The sequence below is a fragment of the Acipenser ruthenus genome, chromosome 2 (genome assembly GCF_902713425.1).
Source record: "Acipenser ruthenus chromosome 2, fAciRut3.2 maternal haplotype, whole genome shotgun sequence".
In the NCBI taxonomy this organism is placed as follows: Eukaryota; Metazoa; Chordata; class Actinopteri; order Acipenseriformes; family Acipenseridae; genus Acipenser; species Acipenser ruthenus.
This window is the reverse complement of record NC_081190.1, coordinates 41,070,437-41,087,498: the sequence shown is the minus strand read 5'-3', so window position 1 is coordinate 41,087,498 and position 17,062 is coordinate 41,070,437. Positions and strand designations below refer to the sequence as shown.

The 17,062-nt window shown below is 39.8% G+C and overlaps 1 protein-coding gene across 5 annotated transcripts in view; it reads right to left on the bottom strand.

Moving 5' to 3' along the window:
- Positions 1–17,062, bottom strand: part of LOC117409310 (cytosolic carboxypeptidase 1-like) — a 108,395-nt gene that overhangs the window by 35,959 nt on the left and 55,374 nt on the right. For all 5 annotated transcript variants that reach the window (XM_058995965.1, XM_058995972.1, XM_058995968.1 and 2 more), the window contains exons 16-21: positions 14,312–14,398; positions 14,006–14,154; positions 11,176–11,263; positions 9,233–9,377; positions 7,818–7,968; positions 4,023–4,203 (exon numbers count right to left, since the gene is read on the bottom strand). In XM_058995965.1, coding sequence (XP_058851948.1) covers positions 4,023–4,203; positions 7,818–7,968; positions 9,233–9,377; positions 11,176–11,263; positions 14,006–14,154; positions 14,312–14,398 — 801 coding nt within the window. The remainder of the gene's footprint in view (positions 1–4,022; positions 4,204–7,817; positions 7,969–9,232; positions 9,378–11,175; positions 11,264–14,005; positions 14,155–14,311; positions 14,399–17,062) is intronic.

Sequence of the window (17,062 nt, the reverse complement as noted above, 5' to 3'; positions counted from 1 at the left end):
CAAGTTAAGTGGCCTCCACCTGTGTTAAATTGTAGTAATTCATATGATTTCAGGATAAATTAAGCAGTTCCTGTAGGTTCCTTCTGCTGGGTAGTGCTTTTCAAAGCCAAGACTCAACCATGAGCACCAAGGCGCTTTCAAAAGAACTCCGGGACACAGTTGTTGAAAGGCACAGATCAGGGGATGGGTATAAAAAAATATCAAAGGCCTTGAACATCCCTTGGAGCACGGTCAAGACGATTATTAAGAAGAGGAAGGTGTATGGCACCACCAAGACCCTGCCTAGATCAGGCCGTCCCTCCAAACTGGATGACCGAGCAAGAAGGACACTGATCACAGAGGCTACCAAGAGGCTAATGGCAAGTTTGCAAGAGCTACAGGCTTTTATTATTATTATTATTATTATTTGTTTATTTAGCAGACGCCTTTATCCAAGGTGACTTACAGAGACTAGGACTAAGTGATTTGCTCAAGGTCACACAATGAGTCAGTGGCTGAGGTGGGATTTGAACCAGGGATCTCCTGGTTACAAGCCCTTTTCTTTAACCACTGGACAACACAGCCTCTTTTATGGCCAAGACTGGTCAAAGTGTGCATGTGACAACAATATCCCAAGCACTCCACAAATCTGGCCTGTATGGTAGGGTGGCAAGAAGGAAGCCATTACTCAAGAAAGCCCACCTTGAATCCCATTTGAAGTATGCTAAAAAAAACACTCAGGAGATTCTGTAGCCATGTGGCAAAAAGTTTTGTGATCTGACGAAACTAAAATGGAACTTTTTGGCCTAAATGCAAAGCGTTATGTTTGGCGCAAACCCAACATAGTGCATCACCCAAAGAACACCATCCCTACTGTGAAGCATGGTGGTGGCAGCATCATATTATGGGGATGTTACTCATCGGCAGGGACTGGGGCTCAGGATAGAAGGGAAAATGAATGGAGAAAAGTAGAGAGAAGTCCTTGAGGAAAACCTGCTGCCCTTTGCAAGAAAGCTGAAACTGGGAGGGAAGTTCACCTTTCAGCATGACAACGACCCAAAGCACACAGCCAAAGCTACACTTGAATGGCTAAGGAACAAAAATGTAAATGTCCTTGATTGGCACAGTCAGAGCCCAGACCTAAATCCAATCGAAAATGTGTGGCATGACTTGAAGATTGCTGTCCATCAACGCTCCCCAAGGAACTTGACAGAGCTTGAACAGTTTTGTAAAGAAGAATGGTAAAATATTGCCAAATCTATGTGTGCAAAGTTGGTAGAAACCTGTCCCAACAGACTCACAGCTGTAATTGCTGCCAAAGGTGCTTCCACCAAGTATTAACTCAGGGGGGTGGAGACTAAATTGAAAATAAATTGGACCTGACGCACCTGAGACACTCTGAATAATTGGACCGCAAAGGGTTAAAGAAAATGTAGAAAATATGACAATGCAGTTGTAAGCACAGGTCTATGGCCAGTGTAATAAATACAACGTTAACAAAACAAGCTTTGTATTAAGCCTCAATAATAACAACAGCAGCAACTATTCTTCTCAGGAACAAAATCAGATTGAAAACAACATAACATCCTGTTGGGTTTATGTCAGTGATAACATAATCCCATATAATCGTGTGGCTTCAATACAAAAGCTTGTAGTCAGCTATGAGGCACCTGAGGCACGGGCCTCGGATAAAATCATACCAATAATTATTTATTTAGGCTCTTTTACACATTGTTTAGTTGTTTTGCAGCAAAATAAAATGCATTTCAACCCTCATGTGCATACATTAATTCCCAAGTCCCACTGATATCTATAGCCACTGCTGATGGAGGGAGATCACTGTCAAAAATATTCGTATGCGTAGAAAGAATTTGCAGGTAGAAATAGAAGTGCAAAAAAAAATACGAGTATGACAAAAGTAAAGCTACGGTTACAAATTACAAAGTTACGACTACGACTCAAAAAGATAGGCGTACAACTCACAAAATTACGAGTTGGATAGAGCGTGAAATCACTGTCAAAAATACGTCACAGAGGTCACAGGACAGGCTGTTGATTGGGGGAATGTGGCAAAGTGGCTGCACTGAACAGGTGCAGGAGTGATGTGGTGCATAATCAGGAGACAGACAATGGAATTATCCACAATGAACAGGTTTTTAATTATAATCCAGGTCTGGTGACCAAACACTAATTTCAGGCAAAACACAGCAATGTGTAATGCACTGAAATAAATAAACAGGTTGCAGTCCCAAATAATAAACACAGCCAATAGTACACGCACAATACACAAACACGGTCACCAGTCCTGAGTGAGTGCTGTAGTGCTTGTGGTGCAAATACAATAATTATCGTGACACAGGTGTAGTGATGTTAGGGTTCTTGCTGGCCTCTAGCGACATCTCCGGAACGTGTTAGCTGTCTACTAATAACAATAATCAACAATAAGAGACGAGAACAAACAAAACACTCACGTATGATACCACAACAATGCTCCTTCCGGGTCGTATCCATAACCATAAACGAAGGAACAGATTGCGTCTCTCTGTCCCCTTTTATGCCGTCACACATGACCCCTTGGTAAATGAGTACAGCCGCCCCTCCAATCCGCGACTGCCACATCGTTTCCCTTCCAGGTCGATGAGTTAATGCACTGGAGTTCCACCCCCTTTCTAGCTGGCCGACTTCCCTTGAACCCTGGGAAAGAACTGTCGGGCCAACGTGTCCAAGGTATTCTGTTCTCGATACTTAGCGCCCTCACAGGTTGGGAGGGAGATTTACCACCAAGAATCACTGTATTCCTGTCACAGGGAACAGTCAATGAGTATGTATCAGCGCATGCGTCCAGCACCTTGCATTGCTGATAGAAGGGAAGGAGTGGCTGCATGTTGGTGAATTTTCAAAGCGGGAATATGGTAGAAAGTCGCCTAACAGATGGACAGTCTCAGTCTCAGCAAAGATCTTCTACATACACACAAGATAGTCAACTCCCCCTTTTTTTCCGTCCCTGCCGATGTGGTGCATCATGGGAATCCAAAGAGTTCTGGTGGCGACTTTTCTCCTATGTCTATAATGTAAAGTCTGCTTCATTTAATATTCAAAGCTTTCTCTTTTGAAAATGATTGCATTTTTTTAGCAAGATTCAATTGGATTTGTTTAGAGACACCCCTCCTTGATACATACATGATATTATTTCTACGATCGATGTATTCACTTGGCCTGACAAGAGCTCTTTATCGCCAAAGTGCTGTCCGAAATTGCCGGCTCTCATGACTTGAGCACCGGTCGGCAGCGGACCACCGTGTAGGACCGGGTCAGTACCAGTTCGGTGGCTGTAGCACCAGGACGGTATTGAGTAGGAACCGGGACGGTACTGGTTCGGTGACTTTATCCCTGGGTCAAAACATAACTGCGTATTGTAGGTATCGGGTCTCAACTGGTTCGGTACCAGGTTGGTTAGGCGACTTTAGCACCAGGTTGGTATGGTACCGGTTTGGTGACTTTAGCACCGAGTCGGTATGGGTATGGTCCTGGACGGCACTGGGACAGTTTCTGGACCGATGCGGTAACCTCAGTCCCAGTGCCGGTACCGGGTCGAGAGCATAGCAGGTTGGTGATCTTGGTACGGGTACGGTACGGGTCCACCGGTTCGCAGTCACCGCTGGTGGCAACATACAGGGATGCCCACCAGTGCAAAACCACTCGGTCAGTACCACACACAAGACTGAGGGACGCCTGCTTGTTAGAACGGTACTAACAGCCTTCGTAATGGTGATGTTAAAGCTATCACCAAAACGGCAGCAAGATACTGTGGAAGAGATTGTAAACAATTCCAACCGAAGCAAATATCTTGGTCCTACACAGCACTGCTGTTCCCAGCAGCTGCTCTTTGCTGCATGTGTGCTATAGCATCACACTGCAGACAGGCCTGAACATAGTCTCTGTAAAAAAAAACAGAAAACACACAAGAGGAAAAACTTAAACTCAGTGCTCTATGAATAAATCGCCTTCTAACTCTCAACAAAAATAAAATAAAAAAAACTCACTTTCCATTGATGACTCCATCTGGATTTAGCATGGGAACGATTTTGAAAATGTACGATTCTCTTAGGCTCTGAGCCATAGGGCTGTTGCTCATCAAGAACTCCAGAGTTCCTTTCATCACCCAGCTTGCATTAGTCTCCCCAGGATGTACACGAGCACTGAGAAAAATGTAGGGCCGGTTTCCTGGAAAGTGAAGGAAACATGGTTAATTAAAATTCTATGCAAATAACACAGAACGGCAAACCTATGTAGATCTCAAGGGTCATGCAAAACTAAAACCTCTCAATGGTTGAACATGTAGTAGTACTAAAAGAAAAAGAAACTTAATACAATTATTTGACACATTTTTTTCGACTAGAAGTCTAACTCAAGGTCTTCAATTTGACTAGGTCTTCTCAATGTCTTCAATTAATTGATTCTGACATTGATTCAGACTTCTAGGCAAAACGACTGTCAAAGAAGTTTACCAAGTGTCTTATAGTCATGTAACCATCAGTAGTGCCAGACCATATGCCAGACCATATGGACAGCCTCTGTAATATCCTTCATAGACGGCCGAAGCCGCTGAGCTCCTTTCAAAAATTGTCCCGCCAGGAAGTGGGCTCCTGGGGAGATCGAGTCAATTTTGACACGACAAGCTGAAATAGCTGCCAGATAGACCTTTTACCCTTTGCGGTCCTGTGATGGGGGACTGCCCCGTCTTTATGAACATGGTTGGGACTGGCAGGGAGGGGGTTAAACTCCTCCCTGCCAGGAAAACATGTCAGAATGTGGCTGGAGCCCTAATTGAATCAGCAATTATTGATTAATTGGGCTCCAGCCACAGGGGATAAAAGCCAGGGGAGAGGCCCTGGCTAGAGGGAGAGTTCTGGAAGGAGAAGGAGCCAGTGTTTTTCTGTGTGTGCTGTTTTTCGTTTTGAATCCAGTGAAGGCGTTGCCCAGCCTGGAAGCTTTATTTGTAAGCTTTGTTTTGTGTCTATTTTGTGTTTTGAAACCTTTTTGTTTGGCCCTTGTGCCTGTTTATTTTGTATTTTTTGTTTATTAAAAAGCTTTATTTTGAACTTCAAACTGTCTCTGAGCCTCACCCTCTGCCAATCCTGCCACAGGTCCATTTATTCAGTGCCTGTCAGGCACATCAGGTCTAATTTATTTTCACACAAGCTGTTTATTTTACTCGCGCTGTTTAAAAGTAATTTTATTCAAAGTAAAACAGGTTTAAAAGGCGCTGCATATCAACATGACACTCAGTACTGCATCTCCAGCCCTGCCCCACCCCTTGTTCACTGTATTCTTCACATACTTCTTCATAGTCGTGCATACTGATAAATCATCTCCTGATCACTCGATTTATCACCAATCTCCTCAACAATGCTATCCAAGTCATTATTTTATTACTATAACATTTCAAAAAAGCTTGGAAAATGTCCACGATATTCTTTGAGCGCTGGATGCGGAAGCAGCTATCTTGTTTGTTTATGTCCGTGTAATGTCTGTGATGAATGGACTATGCATATTGCTCAGTTCCGCCTCCATTTCTTGTTTTTTCCGGCTTCTCTTGGCTTCTCACGGCCTCCCTCAGCCATTGAAAGCTTTTCTCTGCTTTTTCCGGAGAAAAAACGACTATGGACCTGTGATTGATGCCTTTTTGATGTGGGACAGGGTCCGGCATCGGACCAGAAATGAAACATTTTTATGTCAGACCTGGTCTGCCATAGGACCACAAAGGGTTAATGTAGACAGGGATTTCACCTCGTCAAACAGCCTGCAAAAATTGCAGTGTAACTGTCATGGGACAGATTATGGGGTCGAACCCCCGAGGCAGGCACCATGTCTAAAATACACCCCACTTGTATCCATACTGGGTACACGTGGACGCCGCTCTGGCATTTTGCAGGGTGTCGATAACCCTATAGAAAACCAGAGCATCCCAGGTCAATAAGAGCACCTTGGCACGGTCCTGCCTGATTTTCTCCAAACACAGTTGAAGCACGGCGAGTGGTGGGAAGGCATATAATAGTTGCCTCGGCCATTGGTGTGCCAAGGCATCTATCGCCAGCGGATCCTCGCCTCCTTTTATGGAGGACCAGAGGGGACAGTGGATCGATTCCTGGGAGGCAAAGACATCTATCCCTGCTCTCCCAAATGAGGCTCACCACCTCAGGGTGAGGCCTCCATTCTAAACTCCCTTTAAGAGGAGGTCCGCCGCCCAGTTTGTCACCCCGGGCAGGGAACAAGCGACACCAAACGTTCATGCTGTAACTCTGAGCACCGTTCCCTTGTGGGAAACTGCTGCCCAGAGCTCTATCTGCTCCGAGTCCGCTGATCGCTTGCAGAGAAGGATGAGGAAGACTGTGAAGACGGCTTCCTGCTTGGACTACTTTCCTGGATGCGTTGTCTGCTCTCCCTTGGCACAGCCATGGGGTGAGGACACAACCACCTCTCTATCAGAGGGTGATTGGGAAGAGCGCTGTGCAGGAGTGATGGATGCACAGTGCTCTGTAGAGCTGCGGAAGAGAGACGTTTCTCCAGCGTGCGGTTAGAGATATGTCCACAAAACTTGCAGAAACTGCGGTTACCTGTGCCTCCTTTGCGTGCTCTGGTCCCAGGCAGGAAGAGCATCTGCCGTGCTTGTCCTCAACAGGCAGACTGGCCTTGCATGTGTTGCAGGGATAAATGCAAGTAGTAGATAAAGGTACTATGCAAGTAGAGGTGTACAGGTGCTGTCTCAATCTGCTTAAAGATAGCAACAGGGCTGTTCAAGACCCGAACAAGACCGGCTTGGTACCGGACCGGGGATGTAAGCACAGGTCAGTATTGGGTCGAAACCAGGTCAGTTTGGTACCGGTTTGTGCCTTTTAGCACCAGGTCAGTACGGTTCCGGTGCAGTAACCTCGGCCCCAGTTCGGTACGGTACCGGGTTGGGAACGGAGCAGGTCGGTGACCTCAGTTTCGGTAGGGTATGGGTCCACCGGTTCGCAGTTACTGCGGGTAGCACTGTACAGGGATGCCCACCTGTGCAAGCTACTGGCAAAACCACTCAGTACTCACACGAGACTGAGGGAAGCCTGCTTGTTATAATTAAATAACAATAACATAATGGTGATGCAAAAGCTGTCTCCAAAACAGCATCAACATGCTTTGGTAGAGATTGCAAGCAATCACAACCGAAGCAGCGTCTTGGTCCGGCGCAGCGCTGCTAAGCCTTGCAGTTGTCACTACACGTGTTTTTGGCTATTGCAGCCTGAGGTGGGGGGGAGGGGGAGCACAAAGTCAGCCGACTTACACTGCTTGATCCCTGGGAGGCAGCGACTCAAGTTGCTGGCTTCACATGAGGCACAAGGCAGCAGCGGGATGTAACAAACATGCTGTAGTGCACAAATGCACGTAATTAGTAAAACTAATACAGCAATTATTTTTAATAAGGACATATAATTTGTGTAAAAACACAAAAAATGCAAAAATCTATAGCAGAAAAAGTAACACATACTTACCTGAAGAGGCTCTCCTGTGCGCGCAGTCATTTATCTGGGGGCAGACATGACTGCATCACGGGTTTGGCTGAGCAGCTTTGTTATATCTTATTCAGGTTTCGGGTCTTTAAGAGGTAAATACCCATTTGTTAATGGTTACATTTCATACTTGAAAGGGAACCAGGCATTAGAGACATGTATCGGTCAGAAGTCCTGTTTTGTATGGTTTTAATGTGAAAACTGTTGAGTGCCAATCAGTGCAATTAGTGCTTGGCTGTTTTAAAAATAAAAAAGTATTAATTAAAGCAACACAGGTTTAGTACTTACTGAAGTGACAGATCTGTTCATAACACTTAGACTCTGGCATCGCTGTTATAGTCAAGACATGACAGCTGTTCCCACCCAGGGTCTCACAGAGCACATCTTGTCGGTAGTAAATCTGAGGGCTGTGCATGGACCCCAGCTTCTGAAGATGCATCTTTGCAGAAAAATAAATACAAGTATACAGTCAGCACTTGGATATCCATTACCCAGATACACGTCAATCGCGTTTTACCGTCCTTGTATTAGAAAAAATCAATCCCCATTATATATATGTAACAAATTAATGCACTTATCCATCACACTCGATTTCCGACTCGGTCATCAGTTTTCTGATACAAAGCCCATCTCGTCAATGTTACAATTTTTAACTGAATATCCGTCACAACCCGTGTTTAAAAAAAATAAAAATCGTTCTAATGCCAAATTAGTCTGTCTTATATTGTATAGTTACGTAGCACTTCCTCCAGTTTCACGAAAATGCAGCCAAAACAAAGAGAACGAGACAAGCTAGGAAATTTTAAATACTGCTACAATAAGTACCAGATTTAAAAGTATGTACTGTATTGCAGATAATGTGCCTCCTTTTTAAATTTGGCAAGGGATATTTTCAGAATCATATCGTTCTGAATTAAAATACTTATTCTGTTGAAAATATAGTACTGTACCAACAAAACCAATACAGTACATCCAGTACATTTTGTGTTCCCTGGAAAACAGACAAGAGTTGGAACGGGCCAAAATGGATTTGTGAGTGCTGACTGTATATGTAGCACATGGAAGGGAGATTTAGGGAAGCTGGTTGCTGTGCTGTAGGTCACACAGTCTAATAAAACAGAGAACTGAATTTAGGCATACATAGAACTACATGTAAATAAGTGTTCTCATTGGAAGTTTACAGAACGGCTAGCCTGCAAGAGAAATATGCTATTAGCTTTTGTCTGCCAAAATCTCTTCTCGAATTAGAATCTTGTAGTGCTTTTTTGCACATGTAGCTTGTTACTTTGTGGAATAATAAAAGTTGTAGTCCAATCAGCCCTGCTTAATGATACCCAGGTACTTCAGAAAAATGTCTGTATTATTATTATTCTTATTTATTTCTTAGCAGACGCCCTTATCCAGGGTGACTTACAATTGTTGCAAGATATCACATTATTTTTTACATATAATTACCCATTTTTACAGTTGGGTTTTTACTGGAGCAATCTAGGTAAAGTACCTTGCTCAAGGGTACAGTAGCAGTGTCCCCCATCGGGGATTGAACCCATGACCCTCCGGTCAAGAGTTCAGAGCCCTAACCACTACTCCACACTGCTGCCCATGAACATAATACTGTCTGTACTATGTTCATGGGATAATTGAACAGTCAGATAGATGTTAACAAAGTTTCTATGATTTTTTTTTTTTTTTTTTTTTTTTACCTTTAAAGTAGAATAGGTATATGGGTAGTGGTATGCAAAGTAACAGACATCATCCTTATGCTGGAAGGTCACCGTAAATGTGATTGTATAGTAAGACTTTCCTTTCTGACCTCCAGCCGCAATGGAACTCCTCGAAAAGTGGTTTCTTGATGATGAAACATAATGAAAACAAAAAGCACATTTAGTAAAGCTCATGACAACATGCAACAACTAAAGTCACAATTGCAAGTACTTGATAAGCCCCACTTATGTGAAACAGAGAAAAGTTTTTGAAGATCCTAACATTATTATCCGAAGGGGACATAGTAGAGATGGTTGTACATTCTACGTCACACTTCACACTTTCTGCATATATATGGAGAACCACTTATCCAATGTTCATGAAACTTGGTATTAACATTATGTAGCATAAATTATTGAGAATATCAGATCCTGGAGGTGTCTGTCTATCCACACGTCTGTCCATCGGTTTGTTACACTTACATTGTTGCATTAATCTGGAGAATTGCTTATCAAAATGTGATTAAACATTTTACTGTTAACTGTGTTCTGTATGTAAGCAGTAACACACTACATGTGCAGTAGTTATAAAATGACTGCATGACATGGGTGCGTTGTGAGGCTTTCTTAGAAATCAAGATAACTGGAAATAATATGCACTTGTGTGGATGCCTTCAATTGTCAATAAAAAGTAGGAATATTTAGTGGCATGGCACCAGTCTACTGACAAAGTACAGTCAGGATTAGACTAAATTAAGTTTTGAAGGGTGAAGGATTGCACCCCATACACATTGTAATCTAATTTGCACCAATCAGAGAATATAAATTTGATTCATCTCATCCCTCCGCCTCCCCCATCTCCACCCTTTTAAGTACCCCTTGATCTATCTAATCAGTTATGTGAATCAAGTGGAGTTGAGGTAACTAATGTTAAACTATCATGTTTGTCCTGAACTACTGAAATACCTACTAGCTGTTGTACAAGAATGTATTTGCTTTAAAGATCAACATGGCTGACCAATAGCTGTTGAATTGCATTTCTTTTGAACAGCAGGTTAGTTTTAATTATTTATGGGCTAGTGGTCTTTATTATGTGGAACTAATCTTATCAACAGGATAAACCAGTAGAAAATATTACAAATATATAATGAAAGAACTGAATCAGAGGCTTTAAAAAGTACTGTATTCATGTACAAGCTTTTAATCTCCCAGGCTTGCTTTACATCTGGTTGCATTCCAGCTCCTTTGAGTCCAGTTTTCGCAATCAATCTGTTGTGAAAGTACGCTGCTTTATCACTCACTATTCTATTGGGTTTAACATTGTTAAATGAGAACATTAATCTAATGGTAATTGTTTTAATTTTACCAAGTCTGTACAACTTCAGTCTACATTCTCCTATCTGTCACACTAGATTAGGTGCAACAAGCTATGCATGAAGCAGATGAATATTTTAAGCATTAGTACTATAAAACTTAAAAAAAAAAAAAAACTAGAACTCTTCATGATGTTTACTTTGCACAGATCAATATTTAATTGTATATAATTGAACTCTAATTACAATTAAAAGTCTTCTAATTTATCTTAATGGCTTTTAAATTTAGTAATATACCCAGAGCGCACTGCAAACGCCTACTGTTCCAATCCTAATGAAACTGACATTTGTCATGCACTTTATATACAGTTTGTGTGTGTTCTGTTTGTTATATGAACTCAGCATCTATATCATCCTTTACTGGCCCATAATCTGAGCTATCAACCACTCTGATGAGTTTATATATGATCGTTACATCTCAGGACTCTGTTTTCTTATTCTTCAGCTTCTTGTCACATTTGATTAATCAGATTTTGAAACAGTCTGCACAGGGGGAGCACTAACTAAAGATCTGCTAGAAGATTGCTGTGGTCCACGATGGTACAGGGGCTTTTGAATGAGTATACATACTTGTAGTAACAGATATCCGTTCCTGTGCGAATCCACCGTGGTCTACCGCTTAATGCTTCCTGGACCGAATACATTAAAGCTTGCATTCCTTTGGGAGAGGAAGGAACAAGAATATTCTGTATACTGTAATTAAAAATGTTCCTGTTCTTGCATTGTTTGTGGGTATTGAACCCTCATGTTGAACACGCTGGTATAGAGCTTAAATCAAACTTTTGTTAAACCTGTCCAACTACAGGCTCTATCTTGCCATAACTTTAGGTTATTATCATAACCCTGGTTCCCTGAAATAGAAATGTAACTCTTACCGAATGGGTATTGACTTCCTAAAGAAGCTGATCCTGAATATTGTATACCAAAGCTGTTCACTGAGCCTGTGACGCAGTCATGAGTCCGCCACCGAGGTATCAAGTACTGCGCTCACAATTCTCAGCGTCATTTTTCCTTCAAGCCTGCTGCAATCATGGATGCAGCGACCTTGAAGGTTGATGGTTACATTTATAATTTCAAAGAACCAGGGTTATGATAATAACCTAACGTTCCCTTTCAAGAACGAAATGTAACCATTATTAAATGACCCAGTATACATAAGCAATCGCAAGGGCAAGATTGCCGAACGACAGGAATGCTACAAGGCTAAGCCAAGAGGCTGCTCTGTGTGTTACATTTGGAACCCCAGTAATTACCTAGGCTGAAAAACTTGAGAGAAAAACAGAAAAAAAACAAATTAGAAAAGACTTTTTCAACAAAAAAACTGAAATTTAACAATTACATAAATAAAACATCTTGTATAGTGCTAAATAGCAAAAATGAGAAAGAAAATAAGCTCCAGCCTGAGCTATGCAGCCTGGGGGAAGAGCACAAAAATCAGCCGACTTATGTTGCTGGATCCCTGGGAAGGAGCGACTCGAGCCACTGGCTTCATGTGGCTTCATGTGGGGCATAGGGCTGCAGTGCACAGAAATATGCGTAATAGACAATGATTACAGCAATTCGTTTAAATATCGCATATAATTTGTGTAACACACAAAACAGGCAAACTATATACAGATAAAAGCAACAAAATACTTATCTGAACAAGGTTAGGTCAGGTCAGTCTTGGAAGGAAAATGACGCTAAGATCTGTGAGCTGAGACCTTTTGATACCTCAGGGGCTGTCATGACTGCGTCACAGGCTCGGTGAGCAACTTTGGTATGCACTATTCAGGATTCTGGTCTTTAGGAGGTAAATACCCATTCGGTAATGGTTACATTTTGCACTTGAAAGGGAAATGCACTGTATGTACTGTAGTATTTCACCATATGCTACTTAAAACCAACCAACCAACATGGCTAGCACATTATTCAGAGAATCATTCATTTACTTTTCTTTGCACGTCACAATCAGTTTTCAGAATACCTGATATGTACATTGGGAAGTACTGTATACTTAAAACAGCTGTGATTGGACCACTTCATGGATACACCCAGTATTACACTTGTGTAAAAGAATTACACAAGCAGTTTCCTTTTAAAATATGTCTACAAAAAATACATTACTGAGTGCTTTCTCAAATCTCCAAAAACAGTCATGAAAGCTATCAGTCTGTGTAATACTATAACTGTTGGTGTCAAGTGTCTGACAGTAGGGAATGGCATTAACCTTTTTCACCTTGAGAAGCATCCATCTCAGTGAAGAAGCTCTTACACTATCATAAGAGCCTAATCATTCTTGAAGATGCCATGGATACAAGCTGTCAGTAACAGCTAAAAGCACATCTACCCTTTTGTGGCCTGTCAAGAAACTACACAAATTTCACTTTTATTTAATTTACAAAAGGCATTTCCAGCTATATGTAATTACTGGTCTCCAAAGATAGCAATTTCATATTCTTTAGAGTAACTAAATTAATCATTTTTAGTCTACTGTATTAGACCCTGAAATGCCACATTGTTTGTTTAAACAATCAGAAGGTAAAAGTTGTAACCACATGAAAACTGAGGCATTTGTGTTAACCTAATTTCTATACAAACAGCTCTTTAGTGTAGTAGAATGTTTTAGTAATGAATGGAAGAGTATTAATGAATTACCTTTCCTCATGTATCCGTGCATGCAATGAACCATTATTTTACTGTAATTGGCAATACAATATTTAATTGCAATAATAAAAAGACTAAATGTAACAATAATCATGGTCTTTCCAAACAAAAAAACATATACAAGCCTTGGCACAATATATAGATTATCCTTTAACACATTTTTGCAGCGTTGTTACCACAAATTACAACTGTAGTAAAATACAACATATGAGCTTGCACGCAAAAAGACTGCATAAAATTAGCCAGATTTTTCCAACCATACATTACTTCTAAATGTGTTTTATTTAAATTTTTTCTTTGGTAAAACAACATATTCAATTAACACTCATCCAAACGACAATCAACATAGCAAGAGCGCCGAGTGTCACTACTACCTTTAGACACTGCTCCCCCTTCTATTGTTCCAACAATAAAATCAAATCAAACAAACACTGATGGTATACAAAAAAATAAGATAGTTAGATATCTATTGTGCCCATACCCGAGGCCTCAATCAGGATCAAATTATAAAATGTCACTACAAACACTATTCTGTTGAACCAGCAAAACCAGCTCTCGATGAGCAGTGGCTTGAGAACTCATCCACCACCCCATTCTCACAAAATGTAACTTTAATTTATAGCAATCAGAGCTGGAGTTTTAGTATATATTGGCACGATTCATTACCTCTCCCATTGTATCTGCTTGTAAGTCATATTGGCTTGGCTTCATGTGAACATTTTACTTTGTTTTCACTTATGATAGAGATGCCTACCGTAGTTAAACTGGCTGTTGGACTTCTCACAGTTGATGATGTTGAAGCGGTAGGGAACACCACTCCGCATTCCGCTTACCTCAAAGTAAAACCACTGGTGGTAATGGTTGCTATTAATATCAGAGTTCAGTATAAGATCATACTCAAACCTGAAAAAGGAAAGAAATTATGTATAAAATAAAAACATGTAAAATGTCGTTGAAATAAAAAATCTATTTCTTAAATCAACAGCAGGGGGATCAATTTAATTGTTCGTATTCTTTTTTTAAAGGAAAAACAAAAGTAAAAAAAAGCAGCATATCTTACTTTCTAACTTGAATTGCTTTACGTACATTCCCAGATTCAAACTGTGAATTAAATTTCAAGGACTCTCCATCATCAATAATAGGGCAGCTAAGAAAAAAACAAAGCAAAAGACAGGTATGCTTCAGGCGACGCACTGAAAAATAAAATATTAATGCATTACAGTAAGCGAATGTCATGTAACCACAATAAATACTGTAACAAATTCCACAAAATGAAGAAACGTCTTGTTCCCAAATCATATTTGTAATATTAAAATGATCATATGGAAAAAAAAATGATGTTGCTTGTCAGATGCAATGTTCTTATTCAGTTTAATAGATCAGTCGGCTTAGGTATGAGCTACTCAAGGCCTGATTTCTCTAGTTAGGAGTATGTATAGTATTGCTTTAACCTTTCCTGGTGACATTCCAGTTTTTTGGAAAACTGTTTCTATACATTTTTAGTTGGGGTTTGAATAGTACTTCTTTCAGTTAACTGTGCTTTTTTATATTTTATATATAAATATATGAGAGAGAGAGAGAGAGAGAGAGAGGAGAGAGAGAGAGAGAGAGAGAGAGGAGAGAGAGAGAGAGATTATTATTATTATTATTATTATTAGTTTATTTAGCAGACGCCTTTATCCAAGGCGACTTACAGAGACTAGGGTGTGTGAACTATGCATCAGCTGCAAAGTCACTTACAATTACATCTCACCCGAAAGACGGAGCACAAGGAAGTTAAGTACACTGTATATCTCGATGAAGGCTATATTTGCATCCTGAGCCATTCGGGGGAAAAAAAGGCATAATACCACAGTAGTGACGTTAAAATTGAATATTCGTCTAGAAGATCATACTTGACCTTTGACCCATATTTGACTCCTGTGCACCCGAGTCCACTTTCAATCACTTGACAACACCCACAATTCGTGGTTTTTAGGCACTTAACAAATCTGTCTCTGTGAAGATTTACAATCATCCTCCACCAATGGGAGCACCAAACAAGCAAGCAAAACAAATAATCTTATAATCTGACAGTGACCAATTATTAACAAAAAAAAAAAGCATACCCCATTGAAATACCTTTTCCTTAAAAATACATTCTTTTTTGCAGTCATTATCTACCTATCTTAATTCACCATTCCTGAATTATCAAAAAGAAAATTATATTTAAGATTCTTTAATACTGACTTAATGTATGTTATTATTGTTCATTAAATTCACTTACAATTTGAACCTTAACACCCGTTTATTGTATTTTTTATTACAGACACTAATATCCATGTATTATAAAAAATTATAGATGGGCTTCAGTGAATTAAAGGAAAATAATTCCATCTCGTGTTTCTGTGACAGTTTATAAACTAATCGACCTAACTGTCTCGTAGTTTATGACGTCACATAAACCCAAGATGGAATTATTTTATTTTATTATATTAATATATATATATATATATATATATATATATATATATATATATATATATATATATTAGTGAAGAAGTGTTGCTTGAAATAATCAAACCAAACCGAAATGAATGAAATGAAAACGCTGTAGAATGTGATTATTTACAAACAAAACAAACTCCTAATATTCCTTTCTGGGGACGTAACCTTTTCCCCTCTCTCTAGCAATAGGGCAGGCTAAGCTTGTTCTCCTGTAAAAAACAAACAACTGTGACTAAATCACAATAACACAGAACCACAGTGTCAATTTACCGGAATACCTTTTTATTATTGAATCGCTTTCCTAACACACGCTTTACATAGTTCTCCTCTCATTCTCCTTCCAAACACTCACCTACACAACCCACACCAAACATTCATCCTTTGTTCTCTTTTCCAACCACACCTCAATCACTCAATTAAACAATTAAACACAATTTCCATCCCCACACATGTGCACCCATGTGCAGAGCCTCTGCTCTGCACACATCCTCCCCTTACTACGTCACTATATATATATATATATATATATATATATATATATATATATATATATATATATATATATATATATATATATATATATATATAAATAAATATATAAAATGAGTGAGTTACAGGAAAATAATTTCATCTAGGGTTTCTATGACGTCATAAATTATGAGACCAAAGGTCACAGGAACCTGAGATGGAATTGTTTTCCTGTAACTCACTGAAGAGGCCCATCTATTATGTTTTATAATACATGGATACCCTTGTGATGCTAATATTAAAGAAGACGAGGTTCAGCAGTACAGTTTGATTTTTTTTTTAAATGTAGGGTTTCAGTGCTGTACAAACGTTCTATGACATTATCCGTTTCTGAGATACGAACGTACCAGCTTTACACATTTTTTTCTTTTTTTAACGTGTTCTCATTTTGTTGATCATTAATGAACATTTCTGTACTGTGGGTGTTATCGAGTGATTGAAAACGAGACATTTTGTGTTTGAATTGAAAGTGATGGTCTTGAGGACTCGAATGGGTCAAAATTCAAGTATATTTTCCTCTAGAGGAATTTTCACGTTTTGACATCACTACTGTGGTATTATTATGCCTTTTATTTTTTTTAGAATGGCTCAGGATGCAAATATAGCCTTCATCCATGTATATGTATATATATATACATACATATATATATATATATACACACACATACACACACACACACGTGCTATATTCTCAATTGTTTAAGTGAAGGGAGAAAAGCACAGGCTGATTGACAATTGTTATTGTTGACATTGTCATACTGTTGATAATATAATATTTTTATATAACTCAGTATTG